Source organism: Podarcis raffonei, chromosome 1 (genome assembly GCF_027172205.1).
Source record: "Podarcis raffonei isolate rPodRaf1 chromosome 1, rPodRaf1.pri, whole genome shotgun sequence".
Classification (NCBI taxonomy): domain Eukaryota; kingdom Metazoa; phylum Chordata; class Lepidosauria; order Squamata; family Lacertidae; genus Podarcis; species Podarcis raffonei.
This window is the reverse complement of record NC_070602.1, coordinates 49,607,919-49,631,223: the sequence shown is the minus strand read 5'-3', so window position 1 is coordinate 49,631,223 and position 23,305 is coordinate 49,607,919. Positions and strand designations below refer to the sequence as shown.

Here is a 23,305-nt window from a genome sequence, read left to right as displayed (position 1 = left end):
AGTACTGGAAGACTCAAGATTTACCCACTCTGGAAGAATGGCAGATGAAGCTGATTGACTATATGGGACTGGCAGAAATGACCGGCAGAATCCGCGACCAGGGAGAAAAGTCAGCAGAAGAAGATTGGAATAAATTTAAGGAATATCTACAGAAATATTATAAAATTAATGAATTTTGAAAAGATGTTGGATTGAACTTTGATGGTCTCTAGCTGTTATGATAAAGATAATGGGGATTATAATTGTTTTTGTTATGAAATTTAAAAAAGAAAAAGGTGAGTGGAAAATAAGGTGATATTCTAAAAGGAATGTTAAGAGAATAGGATTTGCTGAATAAACAAATTGAATTAGAGAACAAGAAGGGGAGGTATGAGGAAGTCAAAGAAACATGTGATTGAAAAAATGTTACTGAAACTGAATTGTTTTTAATATTTTTCTTTTTCTTTTTCTTTATGTGTTTATATAAAATTGGAAAATCTAATAAATATTCATTAAAAAAAAATGAAATCTACAGGTGAAGGACGGTATATAAATTTAAATAAACAAATAAATAATAGAGTGTGCTATTGTTCAAGCATCATTTTATGAAGGGAGATACAGTGGAACCTTGGTTTTCGAAGGTCTCAGAAGTTGAACGTTTCAGCTTTTGAACGCTGAAAACCTGGAAATAACTGCTTCGGTTTTCAAATGCTTTTCAGAAGCCGAACGTGCCATGTGACTTCTGTATTGAGCTTTCCAGAAGGAAATGCTTCCAGAAATGCATGCTTCGGTTTTTGAATGTTTTGGAAGTTGAATGGTCATCTGGAATGGATTATGATCGAAAACCTACGTACCACTGTACTTTGTAAACAAACACCTGGAGGCATCTGATAACCCTCAGAAATTTTCAGTCATTACCAGCACCCAGGTTAAACCTCTCCATGCTTTCAGTGGCTCCAACCTTCAGATCTTTTCTCCCCTCACAAACCTTTCATGTTCACTCCTCAATGATTTGCGTTATCAGACATTGCTTTTGTGAAGGCAGGCACTTTGAAAACAAAGGTTTTGTTGAAAGTTTAATTGCAACAATCTACACAGGTTGCTGTTTACACATATCCCTGCTTTAACCCAATTGAAAGTCTTAGCCAGTTCCAGCATTTTAAAGATCAAAGAATAGACACGGGGAACTAGTTTCAGGTAATAAATTAAAAAGCACTCTAGGTTACAAGAAATGTGCTTGGCCACTCTTTAGAAGAGTTTTCCAAAACCCGGTGCCCTTCAGAGGTTTTGAACCACAAATCCCCTCAACACCAGCCAGTGGGAGCTGCAGTCCGAAACCTCTGGAGGGGACCAGTTGGGGAAGGCTTCTTTATAAGGTTTGCAATTATTATTATTATTATTATTATTATTATTATTATTATTATTACTACTACTACTACTACTACTACTACTGTTATGTACTGAGTTGAGTAGGATCCAAAAGGCAGTAGTCTGATAGGTCCTAGAACAATAGGATTCAGAATGCAGCAGTCTGATTGGTCCTAGAACAATAGGATTCAGAATGCGGCAGTCTGATTGGTCCTAGAATAGGATCCAGAATGCAGCAGTCTGATTGGTCCACAGAAGCCACCCAATCCAGCTCCAGGTGGAAGTGAATCTGCAACCTGATTGGCCTACAGGAGAATCCCGGAATTAGCCAATCACGTGAGGCCCATTGTGTAAATAATGTATATAAAGCAGACATTCTGGGGGAACTCCATTCATCCTCACCACTATGAGCTGAATAAAGAGCATGAAATCCACTCTCGACTCCGAGTATATTTCAATTACTATTTATTAAATTTGTATACCGCCTTATACCTGCAGGTTTCAGGGCGGTCCACAAGATAAGAACACAAAATACACAATAAAAACAAGAACAAGAATCTCCTCTTCCAAAACACATTTTAAAAGGGCATCGGATGTCTATCAACCAAATAGACCCAAAAAGGGATTATTCCTGAGTCTTTAACACAAATGCTACCCCAGAGGGAGGCGTGGCGCACGAGACAGCAACGGCAGCTTCTCTGCGCGTCTACCTCCGCTTTGGCGAACACAGTACTCAGCGGTGCAGCAAGCAGCCCTAGACCTGCGCTCTGTCACTTGTACGGCAGAGTAATACTCTTTTCCGGTCCCCCATCCTGCCCTAACCGGAAGCATGTCCTGTTCCCCGCTGGCTCCCTTAGCGTTTCTAGAAGAAGCGTGTGCTCTCGCTATCCGGTCCCCCTTTGGCGGACACGTCGGAAGCTGTGCCGCGCGCTAAAGCGTCCGCCGGAGCGGCGGCTTTTGATCCGAGGAGAATGGGACCGACGTGGCTGGCTTCTGGAGGCGGAGCCGAGGCTGAAGAGGCGGGGGGAGTCCCGAGCGGAGACGCAGCTGGATGGCAGGGGCAGCCCGGAGCTCCCCGGTGTCGCACGGTAACGAACCAGCCCCTGAGCTGCCCCTGGGTGGGAAGCACCCCTGCCCTCCATCCCGAGGGTCGAGGGAGCCCAACTTTTCCGGGGCGGCTGAGGCAGAGAGGCGGGCGGAGCGCGGCCGGGGCTTAGAGCGGGATGGAAGAGGCGAGGGCAGAGGAGGCGCAAGTGGTACCCTGTGCCCGGGCAGCAATAGGAAAAGAAAGAGCACCCCGGGATTGAAGTGCGTATGTGGAGGGGTATCCTTCATAGACCAGGTGGGTTACTTGATGCCTCGGGGGAACTCGGCTCTTCGTCCCCCAAGTCCTTTAATCATTTGCTGACAGATGTTGCATTTAGCTTCGTTGTCTCTGCCGTTAATTATAGCCTGATCCTTCACTTTCTTCCTTTTTTCAAAGTGCTGCGCTTTTGAGATCTTGTGATTGTGTGTTTCCTAGACTCGGTATGGTTTGTTGAGACAAGGGGTTTCCTTTTATCGGCTTCCGAGAAGTGGGTGATACTAGGAGAATGTAGCGCTCTTTTCTCCCAAGGAGCAAGAGCCGCCTCGTAATTTTGTTTTCAGAAGGTAAATAACCATAATATAGAGTTCTGATCCATACGGCACGCATCGATGTGCTTAATGAGCCTTGCACGTACCCCATCGCTTTTCACTTCTCCGCTCCTCCACCAGTTTTCCTTCCAGCAGAAGTCGCCGCTAAATAGACTCTGCATGTTTACTCCGAAGCTATTTTAATGAGGTTTACTCCCAAGGCAACTCTGCTTAGAACAATTTCTTAGATAATGTCCCATTGTGCCTCTTAATAAATAGACACGTGTTTTAATAAAGGAACATCTGTGGTGACAGCTTTAGCATATTAGCTGGCCCACTCAAACTGTAGCTTCCACTTCAGACAAATTATAATGGGAGATGAGGAGAGAAGAATTTCAAAGGCAAAATAATGGCTTGGTACATAGAGGAACCTGCACTAGGGATGAATGGAAGTGTATTCTATCTGGTAGAAGTTTTATGTCTTTTGGCCACCCAGAATTGGGTCTTGTAAGAGTTAGGATACTTCTTATAGGCAGAAACAAGTGTGTCTTGTGGCATCTTAAATACAGTGTCAGCCTTTGCAAGTCTACTCAGAAGTAAATCCCACTGAGTTCAACAAGACTGATTTGCAGCCAAGTACATGTGGGATTGCAGGCTTTCTGATAATAATAGGGATCAGGAACTGTGGCCTTCCTGATCTTGATGGACTCCAACTCCCATCAGCCCTAGCCAGTATGGCCAATGGTCAGGGATGAAGGAAGCTGTAGTCCAACAACTTATCCACCCATGTATAAACTTTTGTGACCTGGAGTTCACTTCACCAGATGCATAATGTATTATCCTCAACTGACAGATAAAATATATACATAAATATGTAGAGGAGGGAGGGTGGAATGTAAAAAGTGGGATCAAAGGGCTGTGAAATGCAAAAAGCTTCTGACAAGTCTGTTAAAGCTCAAATGCATGTAAAATGAACACAGTGATCCATTCACAACAGTAGTTATGGTTGCTAACCCAATCATCCTAGCTGTGCTAAGTTAATTACCTATAATAGGATAGGAAACTGGAATGGGCAGATTTGGTCTGGTGCAGAGTAGTTACTGTGTCACAAGTAGTTTATCTTAACTTATGGAATGTCATACAGAAGGCATGACCCACTATACTTCATTGTGACCTTACAGAAGTTTTTAGAAGCACAGTGGAACATCTGCATTGAGGCTAAGTAAGGACACATGCCTCTCAAAGATCTGTGATTAGCTGTATCTTCACTGGTGAATGGTGGACTCATGCAGTGGAACTGTTTTAAATTATGAAGGACTCATGACTTGATCCTCTTTCAACCAGGAGCAAGTTCACCTGTCATTTGCCTCGTTATGTTCTTACTCTCTTAGTGACTGCTGGTGTGGTGATTTGATAATTGCTTCTCTTTAGGGTGAAGGTGGGGCATCAATGAAGTTTATGCAGCTATGAATAGTGTGGACAAATTTCACAGAAACCTTTTTCCTCCTCCATCATAATGTTAGGATTTGGGTCCTCCCATGAACTTTTTTAGGTTCAGGACAGGTGCCATAAAGCACTTCTTCACACAGTGTGTAATCACTTGATTGGATTCACTGCTACAGCTTGTGATGATGTCCATTGTCTGAGATGGCCCTAAAAGGGGGTTAGAGAAATTAATGGACAACGCTGTTAGCAAAATAAGGTGCAAAAGAAGAAGAAAAATGATCAAAGAGCAGTTTGGAGAAAGGGGGCATCTTCTCCTCCTTTAGAGGTTGCTGAATAGGTGCAGAACATATCCCCCCATGAATTGCTAGCTGCACTTCTGTTCATAAGATGAGTTCATAGATGATGTCTCCACTTGCTGAAAAATTCCACACTAATAATAGTCAAGCCTGTATGTTGCTGTGACTTTGTGAAAGTGGAGGGAAAACGCATAATGTGGTATTGCATGCAGAAACCACATTCCCCTCAGCTTTCATTTAAGTTACTGGTCCTTATGGCTACAAAAAAAATTTCAGATTGTTTAGCCTGTTGAAATATCAGAAGTCAGAGAGCTGGATGAATAAGGCTTCCAGTGGCTGCGTTTCAGTGACCTGCAGAACCAGGATAAATTATGCAGAAGAAGAAGTATTGAAAAATAAATTAGGCAAAGTAAGAAAGATAGTTCTGCTTTTCTTGGTGCAGAATTGCTTGGGATATTGAATTTTATTTTTATTTTTTAGCACAGAGTCCACACAGTCCTACCTGTGACTGACTCATGCTCCTGGTAGGCTTAAATTAGGTGCTTTTTGAGAATTCCATGATGGCTCTTGAAGTAGCATGTTGGGCAAGCCCATCACTCCCATGGACTCACTGGATGGACAAATCAAACTTGTTTTTCCAATTTTGTCTCTTGCAGAATGGGAACAATGCCCTACCTCACAAGGCAGTTGTATACTCTAATATGATCTGGAGCACTTTGCAAAATTAGAAGTGGCATAAAAACATGTCAACAGCTGTAATGCTTCTTCCAGTTCAGATACGTATGTTCTTTGACAGGAGTTTGTCTCTGCAGGGATAAAAGTTTGTTTATTTAACAGAGCTCCATCATGGAACCCTGACATGGGAACGAGGCTCCCAGGCAAACTTACATCCAGCCACAGACTAGACCTAGGCCTGCTTCCAGCATCAGGCTAGGCTTTGGTTCTGAATGGGTCACTCCAGGGTGAGTGGGTTGCTTCAAACCCCACAGTGGCAGAATTGGTGCGGCTGGGAGCTGTGAAGCCTTGTAGCTGTTGGCAGAAGGTCAGGATTTCCAGTAGGATTCCAGGCGTTTACTGCTGCTGCTGCTGCTGGACTCGTAAAAGGGTCTGGAAGAGAGTTTGTTTGTTGCTGTTTCTATTTCCGTTGCGGGGGAATAGGATGACATTTTGTCTGGTCTCTCTGGCATAATTAGAGATGAGCCTTGGGCTTCCAGAGGAATATGCCTGAATATATATATTTTAAGAGTGGCATGGCGGTAGGATATAAGACTGGAAAAATGCTGGAACAGTGTGGTCAGCAGAAGGGTAAAGCTGCTGGCTGTCAGGGGAGGAGGCAGGAGCAGAAGAAACTCTTGACCGCTGCACAGAGCTTGCTGTGGGGAGAGCTGAGCTGGATTTTCCAGGTGCATTGGATAAAGGCCATTTCTAGAATAGACTGGAAATCTCTTGCAAGGGAGACTAAGCAGTTTCAGAAATGTCTCAAGTAAACATTCTGGTCTATTTCCCTTTTCCGTTTCTCTCTTTCTCTTGGTCTAGGCTTATATTTCAAGTGGCATTGGCTATCAAGTCTACCATCCAAGAGAATGGAGTGGGTGTAGGTCTCCTGTCTAGAGAGGCATGCAGACTTTTCACAGTGTTAATAACATAATCCTAAGCATGCTTAACCAGAAGTGTTTTTCAGATAGCAACCCCAATCTTCTACATGTGCCATATGAAAAGGCTTGTTTGTGTTTCTTGTTGTCTGGTTTTGGGTTTCTTTCCTGCAGCATCTCATTCTGAATTGGAAAAAAAAAAATCTTACGTATATCAATCATCCTCCAGTTGCTATTTCAGGAGCTCCTCGCAATTTAGATAATCCTCCAGGGAACACAGTTATTCACTAGCAAGCAGAGTCTCCTCTCCTCTGGGACAATTCCCACTTCTAATACCCCCACATGGAATGTGCTCTGAGTCAAGGTTCTACTTTTAAAAAAATTGTGCGGGTCATGACTTCAATCCTGTTCGCTGGGAATTATGAAAGGGTCACTAGGCCGGATGTGCTTTGCATTAAAGCTGTTTCCCCGAGTTACCAAGGACTGGAGGTTTTTTTTTAAAAGAATAAATAAATAATGGGGATTTCTTAGGACACACACACACACACACACACACACACACACACACACAAAGGTTTTTTTAATACTTGATGGCTCATAGTTGGATATGGGAATTTACTCAGTTGAAAATATTGAGTTTTAGTTGTTGTGAGAGGTTATGGAACTTCTGACCATGGTGCCTGACCTGTGATGGTTCAATCCCACAAACACATTGCCTCTTTATGTTACTAATGTGACATGTTGCAATTGCAGGAGAGGAGAGATGCAGAATCTTTTGTGCTGGCCCTCATCACTCAAGCTCTAGAGGAATGTTGGCAAAAATGCCGCCCCCCCCCCCCATTTCCATGGCAAATGTTCGCTCTCTCTGTCATAATATGTAGAACTATTTGCTCCCCTGGTTTCATGTTCATTGTTTCTCCTCGGAAGGTTTGGAGGCTCACAATATGATAATGGAGTTCCAGGCAGAAGCAGGTGGCATCCATGGGTACCACCCCACTCCAGGAAAGGGTCCACTGCCATGCTCTGAAGCTCTGAATGCTCTGAAGATGCTGGTCCATCTACTTTCCTTTGGTGCCTGTTCATCGGTCCTCTCCAAGTGGGCAAGCAATGATGAGTTAGGAAATGGAACAACACCCTCCACTTCCCTTGCACATCACTGACCGTACCTTGGAGGCTGTTTAGTTTGCACACAGAGGGAGAGTGAGTGGGCAGTGGTACCTTGGAGAAGTGGAAAGGGGATCCATTGAGGATCACCTAAAACCTGTTACTATATATGGTTGCTGGTTTGGAGATCACTTGCGTTTGGGTGGTAACCTCATGGCAAGTGTAATAATAATAATAATAATAATAATAATAATAATATAATAATAATTTTATTATTTATATGCCACCCATCTGACTGGGTTGCCTTAGCCACTCTGGGGGGCTTCCAGCAAAATCTAAAGGTAAAGGGACCCCTGACCATTAGGTCCAGTCGTGGCCGACTCTGGGGTTGTGGCGCTCATCTCGCTTTATTGGCCAAGGGAGCTGGTGTACAGCTTCCGAGTCATGTGGCTGGCATGACTAAGACACTTCTGGCGAACCAGAGCAGCGCACGGAAACGCTGTTTACCTTCCCGCCAGAGCGGTACCTATTTATCTACTTGCACTTTGACGTGCTTTCAAACTGCTAGGTTGGCAGGAGCAGGGACCGAGCAATGGGAGCTCACTCCATCGCAGGGATTCGAACTGCTGACCTTCTGATCGGCAAGTCCTAGGCTCTGTGGTTTAACCCACAGCACCACCCATGTCCCTCCAGCAAAATATAAAACACCATAAAACCTGTATGCAGGCTCAGAGTTACTAACAGTCACTAGGCAAACACCTAGGGAAGAGCTGAGGAATCTGTGGGCCCTCCTGATGTTGTTGGACTCTATTTCCCATCAGCCCCAGCCAGCATGGCTGGTGGTCAGGGATGAGAATTTTAGTTCAACATCATCTGTAGAGCCATAGGTTCCTTATTCCCATACTTGCCACTTGAGAATGTAAGAACCGATTGGCTGCATTTGACCTAGTTCTGCACTTTTTCTGCTGGCCAGATGCTTGTGGAAAACTCATAAGCAGGCCCTGAACATAACAGAAATATTGCGATAGTTGGCCTTAACATCTGATGATCCGGTACACTCCCTTTGAAAATGGAACTTCCTTTGGAGCTGTAATGGGAAATGGCCATTGATCAACATCTTCTGCCATGAATTGGTTAGATCCTTTTATAAATAGGCATCTTCCCTAGAGGAGCTGTGGTAGTTAAAAATAGTGCTTCCTTGTTCCGTTTTATTGCTAAACAAGAAGTGTGTGTGTGTGTGACAGGGGAAATATTCCCCGGGAGGAAAAAGGCTCTGATGGTTTGGAGGGAATCCTGCAGGAAACTTGAGTATTGCAGAGTGTGTTCCCCACATGAGCTTTGCTTTCTTTCACCCATATGTTGTGCAGTGAGCAGGGGGCTTCTGTGGGCTGGGCATCTGGTGCTGCATGGTTTGCAGAAAGCAGGTGTGCTGACTTTAGGGAAAATGTGGTTGATTAGGTTTGGCCTCTGGTATCTGGGCTCCGAAAGACGCTTGTCTCAACTGCTGGAGAGCTGCATCCAGTCAATACTGAGCTAGATGGACCTGTATAAGACAGCTTCCTATGTTCTTAGGGGGACAACAGATTACTCAAAGCACCACATGCAGGTTCAACCTAGGATGACTCAGAGAAGGAATTTCGGGAGGCATTTTGATACCTCACATGTCTCAGATGTGTTGGCCCCAAATTAGTTGGCACTGGCATGACTAAGGGAGCCCTGCTCTGTCCCCTCCCCCTCCCCAGTGTTTTCCCAGGCCTTCTAGCCCCCTGGAACTCTGCCTTCTAGGAATTTTCCATAATTCACTGATTCCACCATGGGCCTTGCAAGCAAGTGCATATGAGCTGCTAAGCCACAAATGTTTGTCCTTGCCTGCTTGTTCACATGTCCTATGTTTGGCAGATGTGAGTAGACTGAAAAAGAGAGCTGTCTCCCAAATGACAGAATGGCCTTGCCTAGAAGTTACTCCTCTGTAATATAAGGCGAGTGTTTCTTTCCAAGCCTCTCTTAAATCACTGGAGCCAGAAGGGTGCAGTGGATGAGTAAGACCTCGAATCAAATCCCTGGTTCAGCCACAAAGTTCCCTGAGGGATCTTCAAACAGTCATTGTAGCCTCATCCATCCATCCATTTCTGCTTGCTCTCGATTACCTGTTGATCTCTTCCGCCATCATCTTCATCATCTTTCCTGCAAAGCCCCATATGTTGGAGAATAATGTTGAGAAAGTGTTAGTGTAGTCTAAACAATAACTTCAAATGATCCTTAAAAAGTTTTGCCATAGCAACAAATTTTGCTCTTAGCAACAGGTTTCTTTATAAGGCAAGCTCTGGATGAGAAAGTGTGTGTGTGGTGTAGAGGCTGCTGCTCTGGCCAGATGGCCGAATGATTATCTGCATATAGTTTTATTTTACTTTATTAGACCAGTAGTTATACAGTCGTACCTCAACTCCGAACGCCTTGGGAGTCAAACGTTCTGGCTCCCAAACGACTGATAACCGAAAGTGAGTGTTCCGACTTTCAACGTTCTTTTGGAAGCTGAATGTCCGATGGGGCTTCTGCAGCTTCCGATTGGCTTCAGGAGCTTCCTGCAGCCAATCAGAAGCCGCGCTTTGGAAGTCGAACGTTTCGGAAGTGGAACAGACTTCCAGAACGGATTCTCTTCAACCTCCAAGGTATGACTGTACAAGTTATATTAGGGTTACCAGACGTTCCCGGGGACAGTCCCCGGATTTGCAAATCTGTCCCTGGACAAATTACGTCGCTGGAATGTCCCCAGATTTGCAAATCTGTCCCTGGGAAATGTGGCAGCGGCAGCCTCAGCAGCCCGGAGCCAGCCTGGTAGCGCAGTTGGCTGTGGCTGGCTCCGGGCTGGTGACTGCCGCTGCCACCGCCACTGCCGAAGGGGAACCGGGGACATCTGGCGGTACAGATCCCCTGACCCCTGACCCCTTTGTTTTGACTGATGGGGAAGGCATGGGAATTGTGGACGGGCAGCCATGGCCCAGGAGGGGTGCAAGGCGCATGGTTTCTCTGCTGGGCAACGTGCAAAGCCCTTTTTTCACGCCCTGTGAAACATAAATGCACAGAGTTTTAAAAAAACTGGGCAACGGTGCATGACTCTCTAGCCTCCCTCGTTCTCCTGCCCCCTTCCCCCCTTTGTTTTGACAGATCAGGGGAGGCTCAGGAGCCGCGGGCAGGCAGCCATTGCCCAGTTTTTAAAAAAACTCTGCACATTTATGTTTCACAGGGTGCGAAAGAAGGGCTTTGCACCTTTATACAGTATGCATGTGTGCTTGGGCCCAGGGTCTTTTGCCTCACCATCCCCACTACTGACTCCCTGTTGCTACTCAGCTTCAAAAAAAAAAAAAAAAAAAAAGGTGTCCCTGGATTCATTGAAAAAAATCTGGTAACCATATACACTGTAATGTTACTTTGACAATAAATACTTTAAGAAGAACCAAAATAGGTGAGGTGTTTATTCCCACATGGGAGTTCACTGTAAAGTGGAGGATTCTGGAAGACTTTCTAGATGACACTGCTGACTGGAAAAGGAACCCCAAAAGACGGCAAACTGCACTGGCAGAAAGCTCCCCATGCAATTAAGAAGTCTTAAGAAGATTGGGGTTCTAGATCACATGATGGGGAGACCCCATGAGTAGGACAGCCTCTTGTGTTATGGTAATTGGCTGGAGGAGTTGGGGAGACTGAGCGAATAAGGCTTGTGTCTGATTATAATCTTATCTCACAGGATTGCTCTGAAGGCAGAGGGGCAGGGAGTCCCATGTTTGCCAGCTCAACTCTTTGGGGAAGCAGGAGAGGGGACTGCATTGCCTGCAGAAAATCTTGGGGAGAAAGTAATTATAGAATAGAAATCTAGGAAGGAGAGGAAGGGATGGAATCTGTGTGAGGGTGGAGAGGGGAAGGCTAGAGCTCATTGGATGAGGACACACTTTGCATGCAAAAAGCGCCTCAGGATTAATCTCTGGCAACTCAAGCCAAGAGTATCTTGGGTTACTGAAAATGTTGTCAATTGCCTTTTTAGTATGATTGAAAGGCAAGATATAAATACTTCCATTGAATAACTACAAAGCAAGTGTGGGACCGGAAGAGATCTTTGCCTGAGACCATGGAAAGCTGATGCCAATCAGACTCAAGTAGACAGGACAGGCTAGCCGAAGAAATAGTTTGACCAGAAATTCCTAGCTTCAAACTGCAGGGCCAACAGATGGGCTAAATAAAATATTTAAAAATTCTGTGGCTATCCCTGCTGAAGAGCCTTAAACCCCTGAGCTGTCCTTTCTGAGTGGTTGCTCCAGTGACTTCCCAAAAGGTGTTTCCTGACCACATGGTATCTTGGATATACATGTGTCAGGACAGGACAGAGCATACATTGTGGAATTGGCTACTGCTTGGCTCTCTCACACCACCACAAACCTGGCTGGAAGTGCATAGATGGGGCAAAGAGGGAGGAAGCAGGTCAGCCCTGACCAGATTACAAAAATATGCAGATACACTTGTAATATATCTGTTATGGTGTTACTGCTTACTTTCTCTTCAAGAGAGGTCCAGCAACGTTTGGCAGCCTAGGTTCCTTCAGAGACTCAAGTAGGCCTCAGGATTCTAGAGGAGAGCTGGGAAGGTCTCCCTCTCCTACATGTAGTCCCAGCCTCTTCTGATCAGCAGGAACTTAGTTTCAAATATTGTTAAAATTCTTATACAGCCCCAAAGTTTACTTTCTCTCTCTGATTCTCTGGAGTACCATAACTCACAGTTTCTGATTGACCCTTCAGGGTCTGGAATACTTTTCTCTTTCTTTCTTCTCTCTTTCATTACCTTTCCTCCCCCAGGTGGTAAAGACTTCCTGCTGCTTGCCTTTGTAGGCTGTGGAGGTTCCCAGTTATATTGCTGCTGCATCTCCCTCTCGCTGTTCTTCTGAGTCTTTATCTACTGATAAGGATGGGTCTGACACTCCTATCCCCATCCCCTAGGTCTGTGTTTATACTTGGTCATGATGAGGCCACAGCAGTCTGGAGATTGGAGTTGCTTATCAACAGCCGCTTACACATGGGCTTCCCCAGGCAAAGTCCAACATCTCCAACCACTAAGGGTGGGATTCAACTAACAGGCCCTGCCAGCAGAAGCCTATGCAAGAACTTCTGCTATAGCAATGGGGCTTTCCCCCTCCCTCCCTAAAATTATTTTTTTTTTGGTGTGTGTTTTTATATTTGTAAATCTACCAAAGAATAAAACAAAACAAAATTGGGATTAAGGTGTTTTTTTCAGGATGGTGGAGGGCCATACATCCATTTGCGTATTGGTGGTGGCACTTGCACTTCCTTTGGTAGGAAATGCTCTATGTGAGGGCTGGGGGAGCAGAAAAAGTGGGGGTCAATGAGGGTCAGTTGGGGGAGAGTGAGAACTCCTGGGGCCATGGCAGCAGAAGCACAGGTGCTGAAGAGGCAGCATACCTTCCGACATTCCTCAGATGAAAATGTCCCTATTTTCATCTGAGGCATGCTGGAGGCTATGGCATGGTGGGGGAAGAGAGCGAATCATTCCATTAGGTAAGCAGAAATACTTGTGCTGACAGAGATCTGCTTAGTGGCATGCTGAATTCCTCTTTTACATAATTTTAGTATCTGCAGAAGCCATTAAACTCTGGGTCTAGTTTTGTACTACCATTTTGATGGGTTTCTGGCTGGGCTGCTGTCCTTGTAATGTCCTCATCAGTCAGCATGTTGCCTCAAGCCACCCATGGTGAACTGGTCAGGTGGCCACTCCACCTCAGATTCCATTGCTGTCACGAGCGCAGATGGTTGGTTGGTATATTGCCAGATGCCCTTGGCCTCTATGCTTGGAATGGGTGGGGGAGCCTTTGTTTGGTCTGACTGGGCCGCGTGGCCAAATTTAAATGGGCCAGCCGGCCACACCAGAAAAATCCCACCAGCTCAATAAGTGTATACAGGAGATATGTGAATTTTCTTTTAGGAATGGTTCAGAACCACACAGCCCCAGTGTGAGGAAAGTGATGTTCAGTCACAGAAATGGGCTGCCGAGATCTATGCTGATCCCTCTTTTTCACAATATGAAGATCCCACATACAAGAATAAGTAGCTACCTAGGAGTTGCAGGGACATCTCGCTTTGTTATGAGATTTCCATCTAGTAAAAAAATGAGAGAAAGAAGTATGACTCATCCTTTCTGCCCCTAAAGTCAACAATGGGAAGACTAGTTCAGGAGGGGAAAAATAACAAATGTCTTGGGACTGACTTTCAAAAGGGATGGGTGAAGAGGAGAAGCACTGAAGAGTCTTAGGCATGGACTGTTCATCTTTTCCCTCTTCCTTGCAGGGATTGACCAGCCAGGCTGAGGCTGCACAGTGATGATGGGGGAACGACTGCTTCTCCATGGAACCCTCTCCTTCTTGATGCTTACGGCTGCCTGCCAGGCCCACGACCTTCCACTGAGCCAGGCTGACAATGAGGCTAGTCCCCTGTGTGAAAAGGAGACTGAGTCCTGGGGGGCCATATTCAGCGAGGAGCGCCTGGATGCTTGGATCTGTTCTCTGATTGGTTCAGTTATGGTTGGGCTGAGTGGGGTCCTTCCCCTGCTGGTAATTCCTCTCGAGACAGGGGCAGCACTGAAGTCAGAAGGTAAGCACCCCCTGATGATTTCTGCCTCCTTTTTCTGGCTCAGCATCCCAGTCAGGGATTGCTCGGGGTAGCACAGCTTTTAAATGCAAGACCTGGATGTGGCATGCTTATTGTAATACAGGAGCAATATGCACTTATCAAGTCATTCCATGAAGTCAGGTGGGCGGACAATGGCTAAGTTTAGGGTGTTGAGCATGTGCAGGTGGATTTTCTAAAATAGGACCTTCACCCTCTAGTAGTAAACCAAATTTCATGTCACGAGAGGTAGATTCTGTGACTTGTGTAACTGATGCATAGGTATAAGTATTTTGTAAGCCTTTGTTTCCTACTAGCCATGGGAAAGGGCAAAGCATCAGGCATAACAATGAAGCCCTGTCTTCTGGCCACTGGAAATCCAATTGGAAATGCCTCCGTTCTGTGGCTTTTGAGATTTCCCTTGGCACCACTTGCATAGTTTTGATTTTATCTTTGTACTCTTAAGGGCTAGAAACAGGATATTGACTTCTACACTAAGTTGTGTGTTTGTGTGGTGCGGGCTCAAAACTGTGGAATAAACACAGCCCTGCTCTCTTCTCTAGACACTAGGCAGACACAATTTTCCCACTGGCCCTACCTCCCCTTGTGAGTTCACAACTGCCCCACTGGGTTCTGTTGTCAAATAGCAGGAGCAATGTACTAGGTGTTTCAACTGGCTTTCCCAGTTTCAGCATTTTATAGGAAGCAGACAAAGCATCCTGATCAGCTGCTATGGCAGCAAACCCTATGCATGGGGGAAGAGATGACTGTTCCCTCAGCTTTCCCATGAGTAGCATAGCAAGATGAGATCAAGCTCTGTGGTGACTGGCTGCTCTTTGTCTTTTCAGAGGGATCCCATCGGATGAAGCAGTTCTTGAGCTTTGCCATTGGTGGGCTCCTGGGAAATGTTTTTCTGCACCTGCTCCCAGAGGCCTGGGCCTACACCTGCAGTGCCACTGCAGGTAATGCCTGGAACTGTGCAAATGCCTTGAAACCACACAGGCACTGATCTGCAAGCCATTTCTTTCCCTGCGTCTGCACAGATTGTTGTGTTCCATTTGGGCTCTCTTGTTATCTTTTCAAAGGGGACGCCTGGACGCCAGGGCTTGTTTTCTCTCTGCTCTATGCTTTGACTCTTAATAATACTAACAATATAGTCATGCTTCTTCCAGAGCTATGTCAAATGAATTACTAATCAACTTGTTGCACTTGTATCCCACCTCGCCTCCAAGGAGCTCAAGATGGTGAACATAGTTCTTCTCTTCCCCATTTATCCTCACAACAACCGTGTGAGGTAGGCTAGGCTGAGAGTGAACGGCTGGCCCAAGGTCACCCAGTGAGTTTCATGGCTAATTATCATAGGGAAAATGCCTTGTCCCTCTTTCCCAACCTGTAGCCCTCTAGATGTTGTTGGAGGACAGGTCCCATTCTCCATGGCCATTGACCACTATGGCAGGAGTTGATGGGAGCTGTAGTCCAACAACCAGGCACCAAGTTGAGGAAGGAATTGTCAAGTACTCTTCTATAGATGCAAGAGATGTAACAAACACAGCCGCCTTTGCTCCTGAATAGCATGTTGTTGCCTCTCTGCACTTCAGCAGCCTTGAGGAAGGGTGCTTTTCCATGCAGCCCTGTAATTAACTGCTTGATTCATAAAGGACAACTTCCTCTGATCTTGAAGGTCTGCATAGGTCTCCCTCCATAAGAAGGGCACCTGCCCTTGCGCTGCTGCCTGCCTTGAGTCCGCAGGTGTTGTGCCTCCTGAAAATGTGACCTTGGAAGACGTTCCCCGCCTTGTCAGCCTTTTTCTGGCCTTTGGGCTTCAGGATTGCGTCACCCCACACATGCCTGTCATTCTCCCTTGCCTACAGCCAGTCTCAACAGCGTGTGGGAAGTTGACCGCACTCCATCTAATCAAAAAGGACATCTTTTGTCCTTAGGCAAAGAACTTTGCCAGGGTGTGGCGGGAGGAGGAGGAGGAGGAATGAGCTCTCCAGAGCACAGACTTCATGCCTGTGCACACAGCTTAGGCAGGCTCAGCTTCAGAATTTGCCCTGGTAAACGTGTGGCTGTAACCAGGGGCTGCCTATGTCTCTTTGCACACAAAAAAATTCCAGATTTTTTCTCTGAATAAAACATGCAAGTAAAGCATATCCAAGTTGCAGGACTTGAGTTTTCAAGGAATCAACATTCTGTCACGGGAAGTGGGTTGGCAGGGAGCTAGGTGCGTGAAGGTATCCAGGAAGAGATGGGTGGGAGAGATATACAGCGAGAGACAGAGAGTGGTAGCCGTAGGAAGAGGGAGCTATAGAAAGCACAGGTGCCCCCCCCACCCTTTGCTACAGAGTCCTCTTCTATTTTCAAGGCTTCTTTTTTCTACACTTGAGAAGAGTGCTTGAGAACAAAAGAGCTTTGCTGGGTCAATTTATGATAGATTCACCCACTCCAGCATCAGGCACAGAGCTCATCCATCCCCTGCCTACCTGTGTTATTTACAGGTGATTGATGCTCTGGGTCAGTTGGCATCCCCACTATAGCTGACATGTGGAAGCACCCTTAGACTCTTTTGTTTCAGCTTTATCAGAGATGTGTACTGAGTGTGTGGGTTCTTACTTTACACCAGCAGCACTAATACTCTAGAGCAGGGTTTCCCAAACCTGGGTCTCCAGCTGTGTTTGGATTACAACTTCCATCACCTCTAGCTAGCAGGACCGATGGTCAGGGATGATTGGAACTGTAGTCCAAAAGCAGCTGTAGACCCAAGTCTGGGAAACCCTGCTCTAGAGTGCACTGGCTCCAGATTTGTATGTTTCTTCTGGAAACCAGTTTGCCTTTCGTGTGAATGAAGCGTGCGGGGGGGGGTTACTTTTGTTTTCTTTTGGGTGGGGAAAATGGTTTTGGGGGCTCCTGATTTTCAGGTTACGGTGAGACTTGCCCATTCTACCTCTTTCCCCTCTACAGGAGAAGGGCAGAGTTTCCAGCAGCAGAAGCTCCTGGGACTCTGGGTGATCATTGGTTTGCTGACCTTCCTGAGCCTCCAGAAGATGTTCCCAGACAGTGGAAAGGAAGGAAGCTCCAGCTTGGTGAGTGGATTCTGAGAGGGGTGCAAGATCCCAGTTTGATTATGACATGTGATGTTGCCATGTGATCTTGGAAACACAGCATGAAGCTTAACTTCCTATCCCTCCAGTAGCCTCCTCGGTGATTCAGGAGGCATGACATAAACTCATTGTGTGAAGGTCAAGAGGAGAACAGAAGGGCTCCATAATGCCCTATGGCAGGAATGGTTAACTTGTGGCCTTCCAACATGTTGTTGCACTACAATTCCCATCATTCTTAACCATTTGGCTGGGGCTGATGAGAGTTAGACTCCCAAAAAATATGGAGGGCCACAATTTAACCACCCCTATCCTATATGAGTTCCCGCCCCCACCATGTGCACAGTTCCTCTGTGCTTGGCGTAACTTCCTCTATATTTGGCATAAATGATTTCAATATGGTATTTGAATACATTATGCAAAATACAAAGTATGGGATTTTCAAGTTTTGAATTGTGTGTGTGTGTTTAGGTTAGAGTTAGGGAGTCAGGAAAGCAGGATATCTGTTTGCTTCCCCGTCAACCTTGCATGAGCAAAGTGGAGGTCGTCCTTGTCGGATTTGTGTGACTTTGCCTAACAAACCACTTAAAATGACAGTCTCTGGGCTTCTGTGTCCATTTTTTGCAAACTTTCTTCTGCTTTGGAGATCATCAGATGTGAAGTAGCTATAGTTTTCTTTGAGTTTAGGATAGCACTGTATGAAGTGAATGGGAAAAGGTTTCTGGGCCACTGTTTGATGGACATGGAAAAAGACCAGCCGCTTCTCCGTGACTTAGGTCAGTGATTCCAAAGCACCTGCTAAACGGATTCCAAATGGGAGCAGTTTCTCTGCTGTGCAGGAGGCAGCCAGTCCAGTCCAAAGAAAGAAGTTGGGCACAGCTCAGAGTAATGGTTCTTCTCACTTGTCTTCGCTACCAGCCCAGAAGATCAAGGTAAACCATTTGGTGGTGAGGGTGGGGTCCATGGGCCAGTGGAGAAAATGCCATATGTGTCTAAGCAAAAACAACTCAAAAGGAAGTTAAATAACTTCCTGAAAGCAAAGATGGCAGGCAGTATGTAAAAAAAAATACCCAAACCCCCACTTTTAGGGGAGATCAGGCATGCAGATGCTTTCCTCTTAAACATGTATGAATCTTCCCTATAGTGAGTCAGACCGTTGGGCTGTCTAGCCCCATCCACTCTGACTGGCAGTAGCTGTCCAGAGTCAAAGTCAGAGGTTCTTCCCAGTCCCACATAATTGGCAGGGATTGAGCATTGGATCTTACCACTGAATGATGGTTTCAACTCCATCATCGCCTGCTTGGTTTGGACCTTCACCTGCCTTCTTCTTGATCTTTTATGTACACAGTCTTTACCTGAATTTAAGCCGCTTTCTTTAAAAGTTTCTATCATTAAAAACAAAATTCCTGCGTCTTTACAAAAATGCCATCTCTCAACATCTTTCTGTGTTTTTAAGAATATAACTGCCATTTTCCAGTTCAGGAGAGGCGAACTGGACCACATACACTAAGAGAAAAGCCCCGTGCTGCATTCCTGTTTGACAGCTGACAACCCATATTTTAAATTTCTGCATCTGCTTGTCAAAACAGGATAACTCACATCCATTGGGTTGTTAGAATACAATAGTCACTTTAAAGACTGCTACTTACTATGTTATGTGCCTCGTCAACCACATTCACAAGTTTGATATAAGCTACATTGTGGATAAAATTGGCATTCTTACCTTTGTTTGTGAAAATGGCCTTTGTCTGTGGTCTCCTTGTCTTTCAGGCGTTAGATGCTCTGATTTTATTTCTCTTTCTTTCCCCTGCCACTGTAGATCAGCGGATACCTCAATCTTTTGGCCAACACAATAGATAATTTCACACATGGCCTGGCAGTGGCAGCCAGCTTTTTGGTTAGCAGAAAGGTAAGTTCCCTGTTTAGGGGACCTGTTTGACTCTCCCCTAATGTTAAGATCCCAGAGGTTGGTGTTAAATGCAAGTAGACAAATAAGAAGCAATTCTGTGCTGTTTCTGTATAGCTTTTTCCTAATACTTTCATTCTAGCAGAAGATCTATATAATATGTATTAAATAACTACAGCTTTTTCCACATTCTTCCTTAAAACCCAACACTAAAAGCCCTTGCAATTGCTTTGAAGACTAAAACTGCACAGATCACCATTCAAAGGGGGGCAGGGTCAGCATCTCCCCTTTCCCCCCAGGAAAAAAATGTTTAGAAAAGTCTTGCTTTGCTGCACTTGTGTCCCTGTTGAGTGATATGGAATGTCTTAACATGTTTCTGCCATTGGCTGTAGGTTGGGCTCCTGACCACTATGGCAATCCTTCTGCATGAAATTCCCCATGAGGTAAGCAGGATCTGTAATAGGCTTGTTGGGAAGTTGTCTCAATGTTTTTTTCTGAGTGGGAGGCCAGGGCTTTGTTTGAAAGAGTGAGCAAATCTCTGTAATATACACACTCTGTAACACACACACACACACACACACACACTGCCAATAATATACAAAACTTTCCAGAGTAACAAAATCCAAAAAGGTACCTGCCCCAAGAATCTTACAATCTGAATTTTGACAATGAATGAAGTAAATGGAATGGAAGGGAGACAAGGGATAAGCAAATATTGTGTATTTGCACATCCTTAGGCTTTCTCTCAGCCAACGTGTTGGTGGTGGCGGCGGCAGATGGTGAATGTTCTGTTTGCTTAGAATTACTTATTGCCAACCAAATAATTGGAAATAATACTTTTCCTCCCTATGAGGCTAGAATAAATGAGTTAACTGACTATGTTCCATGTTTGACTTCCCCACTTGTTAACTCTGCGGCTTGGAATTAGTTATCTGTTCAGGAAAGGACTTTTTGTAGATGGCAATTCTGGAAAAGAGCTTGCAGTGCCATGCTTTGGGACTGATGTCAGCTTCAGTGCAGTTCTCTTTTTTTTGTCCCCGCTTTGTTGCTGTAGGTGGGAGATTTTGTCATCCTCCTTCGTGCTGGCTTTGATCGCTGGAGCGCAGCCAAGTTACAGCTCTCCACAGCCCTTGGAGGCATTCTCGGTGCTTGCTTTGCAATTTGTGCTCAGTCACCTAAAGGGACAGGTAAGAGTTGGAGTATGCAGAAGGGATGAATGAGAGACCCCCATATCCATCCCATCTTACCCAAATACAGTTCTCTCCTGCCACCTCCTGGTCACTGATGTGTTTCTCACTATCCACACAGGGGAAACCATCGCTTGGATTCTCCCATTTACCTCAGGGGGCTTTTTATACATCGCCTTGGTAAATGTCGTGCCCGATCTCTTAGAAGAGAAGAATCCTTGGTAAGTGTCTTCACCACATCTACTTATGGGAAGAAAAACTTGTGGGGGTGGGGAACACCCCATGCATAACTTCCAGGGCAGCAAAGCGAAATCTGTGGCCCTCCATATTGTTGGAGTACAACTCCCATCATCCCTATTGACTGTGTTGATGGGGCTGATGGGAGTTGGAGTCACGCAACATCTGAAGAACCAAAGCTTCCCCATTCCTGATCTTGGAGCCATTATAAGCCGCCTTGAGGGTCCCAGGAGGAATAAAAATGTGGGGGATGGAAGGATCCAGATCCTCATCATGCCTGATCTTTAGCCCATCCTCTCTTCTTCTTCTTTTTCCTTCGCCTAGGAACTCAGTGCAACAAGTACTCCTCCTGTGTACCGGCATCATTGTCATGGTGCTTCTCTCATTCACTACCGAATGAGCGACTCCTGCTCCGGCTGCCTTCTGCTGCTTCCCAAAGCTGCCTTCATTCTGAACTGTTACAGAGCAATAAGGGACACCATTGAATTTTTGTTTTGTGTGCCTGTGGATTTGGCTGCTGCTACGAGAGGCAAATCAGGGAAGCCTGGTTCTGGAGGAGAATACTGCACTCCATTTCTTGTTTCTAAAGCTTCACAGGCCAGGACTTTCAAAGTATTGAGAAAAGAAAGTGGGGTGGCTGGATTTTTCTTTTCAAGTTGTGTGTGTGTGTGTGGTTAAAAAAATAATAATTTAAATGAACACAAAACAACAACCAGCAATGAAGAGAGGAACTGCTTTTGCTGAAAGGGGCAGTGTTGCCAGTTTGGACTTGATGTGTGCTAGAATAAAAAGGCAGGTTGCAATGTAAGCATAGAGATGAAAGAATTATCTTCCATCCCAGGCCAAAATACCTGGTTGTTTCATATAGGAAACCACAATATACCTGGTCAGACTTAGATTAGTCCCTCTAGCCTAGCATTATGTACTCTGACTTGCAGTGGCTCTCCGGGATCTTGGGCAAGGAAGGCTCTGGTACCCAAGATCCCTTTCAAACTAGAGATAGTAGGGATTGAATCTGAGACCTTTTGCATGGAAATCATAAGTGCTACCTTTGAGCTATGGAAACCTTCTCCCACCCTGCCATAAAATTGCTTTCTGAACCTTCTAGGATGAGGTCTGCTACTGCCTGATCCTGTCCCTCTCCCTAAGCAGTAACTGAAGATCCAGTTGGATTGAAGCATTATAACTGAAATCAGCATTCACGCTGGAAACTTTTGGAGAGGTTGTTCAATGCCTGCCTCTAACCAAGGAACCTGGCTATAATGCCTGGTTTATGGCTGTACAGCTTAAACTGGGAAGAGTTCCTCAAGCTTTCAAATCGTAAGGTAGTATGGAAGCAGCAGACTCTGCCTTTCTGGATCTGTCTCAGCCCCTGTGACACATTTTGCATTCCTTTTGGCTGACCTGGTAGCTCCTTGCTGAGTGAGCTGGCTTGCTTTACCAAAAATAGAGGAAAAGAAAGATTTTCTGGATGTGCAACTGTTGCAGGGTCAAACAAAGAGGAATGACTTCTGGCCACTCAGTGCCAGCACAAGTGATTAAAGTCAGGACTGTCAAGAAAACTAAGTGTTATAACTTCTAGTTTAAAAACGGAAGTAAACGCAGCTTGACAGCCTAATTCGAATAGGCCCTTCAGTTGCCAAACAGTGAGATGAAATGGCTTCTAAAAACAGCAATGAGATTCAGTGTGTATTGAAAGACAGAAGAACAAATGACTAAATGGTCTTGTTGCAAATAAACAGCGCTTTCAGACCAAGCTGTCTTCAGTGGCACAAAGGTAAATTGTGTGTGAGCTTATGTGCTCTTCAAAATAAAAGAATACAATGATGTTACATTTATATAACGAGCTGTTTCGTTATTTGAACTTGTTTATAAATAAATGTTTTATCATTATTTGTAGAAGTTATGTTGTTTTCTGTGAATAGTCACAGTTTTAGTTGCAGATTTGTATGGTTTTCTTTGTAGTCCTAACTTTTTATCATCTGTGCTTGTGTGTCTGTTTTCTGTACTTAAATATTGCAGCAACCAAATTGTGGAATGGGCACAGGCCTGATTATCACTGGGCCTCTAAAGAGGCACTTCCTTGGAATCATAGAATTGTATAGCTGGAAGGGATCATGAGGATCATCTAGTCCAGGGATGTCCAACCAGTCGACCGTGATCGGCAGCTTGATTCCCAGGTGATATTGGTCGATCACTTGCTCATTACTGGCCCCAGCCCCTCTCTGTGTCGTTCATTCATGCAGGATCGCTAAAACAGAAGCTCGCTGCTCGGTTCTGTTTTTGGTGAGGGTTTTTCAGCATTCCCATTAACTAATTAGGACTGCAAATTTGGTGCCCCCTCCAAAAAAGCTCAACAACTTAGACCTTCCCCCCCATGGGTTTTTTTTTTTTCTGGGAGAAGATTGCAGTCTCTTGGGAGTTGGACGTCCCTGATCTAGTTTAACCCCCTGCAATGCAGGAATCCTACAGCCATCCCTGGGTGGGCTCAAACCACCAACCTTCTGATTAACAGCTAGGCACACCGACCCGTTGTGCCACAAGGGTTTGGGAATTCAATATGTTATTATTAAAGCATTTTAATAATAACATATGGCGCCTGACTGTAGCAATGACCAGCTTCTCTTCTCCCTGGGAGCCGCTCTCAGCGTTTTACAGTGTTGCACCAATGACACAAGCAGCCCTAGAACAAACAGTAGTTTCCACGGCAGCAGCTAAATCTGCATCCTGACTCCAGCAAATGGATGACCATTTTCTTATCTACTTTTTTTTTTCCTTTCAAAAACACTACTGGGAGAATATCAGCACAAAAC

At 45.2% G+C, this 23,305-nt stretch overlaps 1 protein-coding gene across 3 annotated transcripts; it reads left to right on the top strand.

Moving 5' to 3' along the window:
* The first annotated feature begins 2,292 nt into the window (after positions 1-2,292).
* SLC39A13 (solute carrier family 39 member 13) lies at positions 2,293-22,385 on the top strand. Of its 3 annotated transcripts, none has more exons than XM_053386115.1 (10): positions 2,295-2,435; positions 13,747-14,049; positions 14,913-15,026; positions 17,026-17,147; positions 17,939-18,094; positions 18,982-19,071; positions 19,461-19,511; positions 20,123-20,255; positions 20,377-20,476; positions 20,817-22,385. In XM_053386115.1, the coding sequence occupies exons 2-10, from the start codon at positions 13,779-13,781 to the stop codon at positions 20,890-20,892; spliced, it is 1,113 nt and encodes a 370-aa protein (XP_053242090.1). In that variant the 5' UTR covers positions 2,295-2,435; positions 13,747-13,778; the 3' UTR covers positions 20,893-22,385. The 3 variants fall into 3 exon arrangements, with proteins under 3 accessions (XP_053242107.1, XP_053242090.1, XP_053242099.1); XM_053386124.1 differs by lacking the exon at positions 2,295-2,435 and adding an exon at positions 2,444-2,689; XM_053386132.1 differs by lacking the exon at positions 17,939-18,094 and having other exon boundaries at positions 2,293-2,435.
* Positions 22,386-23,305: the final 920 nt, after the last annotated feature.

Coding starts and splice junctions, on each gene's coding strand:
- SLC39A13 (XM_053386115.1), top strand. CDS start 13,779: ATGATGGGGGAACGACTGCTTCTCCATGGAACCCTCTCCTTCTTGATG. Junction 19,512..20,122: donor TGCATGAAATTCCCCATGAG/GTAAGCAGGATC, acceptor TTGTTGCTGTAG/GTGGGAGATTTTGTCATCCT. Junction 20,477..20,816: donor TTAGAAGAGAAGAATCCTTG/GTAAGTGTCTTC, acceptor TCCTTCGCCTAG/GAACTCAGTGCAACAAGTAC.